Genomic DNA, 2,040 nt, shown 5'->3' on the forward strand with positions numbered 1-2,040 from the left:
ATTTATTGCTCACAGGGTCATAAGGAACTGGCAAAAGCTAGCCATCAACCGCTTCTTGGTTTCTAAGAATCTAGGAAAAACTGACAAAAAAAAACTGAACAAAAACCAGTTTGTTTGGATCCCACCCAATTTTCAAAAATCAGATTCTTAAAAATCGGTGGATACAAACATGACCTAAATAGACGATCTATTATAAAAGCTGTCACAGACAACATATATGACTAGGTTGTGTATGCCCTTACGGACATCTTGAAGAGCTGATTAATTATGCTTATTTATATTAAACTTTCATTATCTGCACGAGTGGAGCCGACGTCCCCTGCAGCTGCAGCTCTGTAAGCGGACACGCCGGATGTCAGGTAACGCCGACCAGGCCCGTGACGGCGAGGACCACATCGGCGCCGCCTCGTTCCATGCGCTTATCGGAAAACCTGCTTGGAGGTGTTCATCGACGTTCACGGATGATGAAACAAGGCAAGGCAAGAGAACGGCCAACCATGGTGAAAACTGACAACCGCCATGGCCGACACGGCCGCGGCGACGGGCAAGAGGACATCGCCACGGCCACCTTCCACGCAAACAGCACGGTGAGCAGCCAAGAATAGTAGCCTATACAGTACAGAGAAGAACACAGCTTCTAACATGACCAACACAACAAGTACAACATTTCCTCGGAAACAGAGGAAGAAGATAAACAGAGACTCTGTTCGAGAGTGAAGTCAGGAGCAGACTCTCTAAAACAAACTAACAAAGAAACAGAAAAGCGGAAACCCCATAGCAAGAAAGTCGATCCTCCTTATTCAATAGGCAAAGCATAATCAAGAGCCATGAGTACCTCAGCTGCACCGCCATCCGCACCTACAGGCCACGGGATCGAGCTAGTTCCGTAGAGTGAACAAGTGCTTCAGGATGGTGATGACCATGGCGGCGGCGGCCAGTGCGGCGCGCGGGAAACGTCCAGCCGCTGGCACCAGGGACAGGAGGCAAACCCCGAGCATCCAAAGGAGAAGGCCGAGGAACGCCTCCATGGGGTCGGCGGAGGGAGTTCTCACGGCGGCGACGGCGCCGAATAGCATCAGCACGCGCGCAGCGTCGAGGAAGATGTTCCGGAGACGCTCGCGGTCTCCTGCAGCGGCGGCGGCGGCGGCCTCTGCTCGGTCGGCCATTGGTGGTATCTCGAGTGAGGGCGTCTGGAGCGGAGCGGTTCGTCGAACTTGCACCGGTGTGGTCGAGGGTGCAATTTCAGGGGCCGCTTATACTTATATTACTTGAGGTATAATATGAGTATGAGACATATAGTAGCAGAGTTTAGGGTCTCTGTCGTCAAGCGGACAGTTCGTTGTCCCTCTGGACAAAAGTTGACAATTCGGCCTGTCCAAAATGGTACTCTCTCTCCATTTGGCCATAACAATCACGTGTCAGGCACATCAAAAGTCCCGCTACCCTAGAATGGCTACAGAACTCGGTCTAATTCGCGCTTTGACTCGGTTTAATTCACGCTTGACTGGATGTTATTGGATTCACTCAATTCATATGAGTGGGTGTGGATCTTAGTTCAAATGTGTTGGGGTGGAATTTAGTTCAAGTTTCACTCTGATCCACTAATCCGACTACGTTCAAATAAGATCTCAAGACGTATTTGGTGGGTCTTCTCTTCAGCTCCGGCTATAGCTAGGAGGCCTACCAAATGTTTTGTAAAAGAAACCACTTTTTAAGTAAAAATAGAGGAGTCTTGTCAATCATCTCTTTAGTTTTTTTTCCTTAAACCTTTGCACTCCTATTTTGTACTTTTATATTTTAATATAATATATATTAAACCCTGCTGCAGATTAAAAAAACCGTGACTTGTGCACTTTTTCACATGCCTTTTACCTTCGAATCTCATGGGGGAAAAAAGCTTCTGTGCTAATTTTTTTTCTTGCAAATAATAATGTTGTGGTAAATTCGGATCTGTTTAACTCCTCATGGAATCGATTAAAGTGGATGTGATATTCATGTATAGTAGCACCAAGCAACTGAACTTGTCCCTTTATTTAGACT

At 47.2% G+C, this 2,040-nt stretch overlaps 1 protein-coding gene across 1 annotated transcript; it reads right to left on the minus strand.

Annotated features, from left to right (window-relative positions):
• Positions 1-623: 623 nt before the first annotated feature.
• On the minus strand, positions 624-1,204 carry LOC136520061 (uncharacterized). Its single transcript, XM_066513464.1, has one exon. The coding sequence runs from the start codon at positions 1,164-1,166 to the stop codon at positions 879-881; it is 288 nt and encodes a 95-aa protein (XP_066369561.1). The 5' UTR covers positions 1,167-1,204; the 3' UTR covers positions 624-878.
• Between the last annotated feature and the right edge of the window lie 836 nt (positions 1,205-2,040).

This window comes from Miscanthus floridulus, chromosome 18 (genome assembly GCF_019320115.1).
Source record: "Miscanthus floridulus cultivar M001 chromosome 18, ASM1932011v1, whole genome shotgun sequence".
Classification (NCBI taxonomy): Eukaryota; Viridiplantae; Streptophyta; class Magnoliopsida; order Poales; family Poaceae; genus Miscanthus; species Miscanthus floridulus.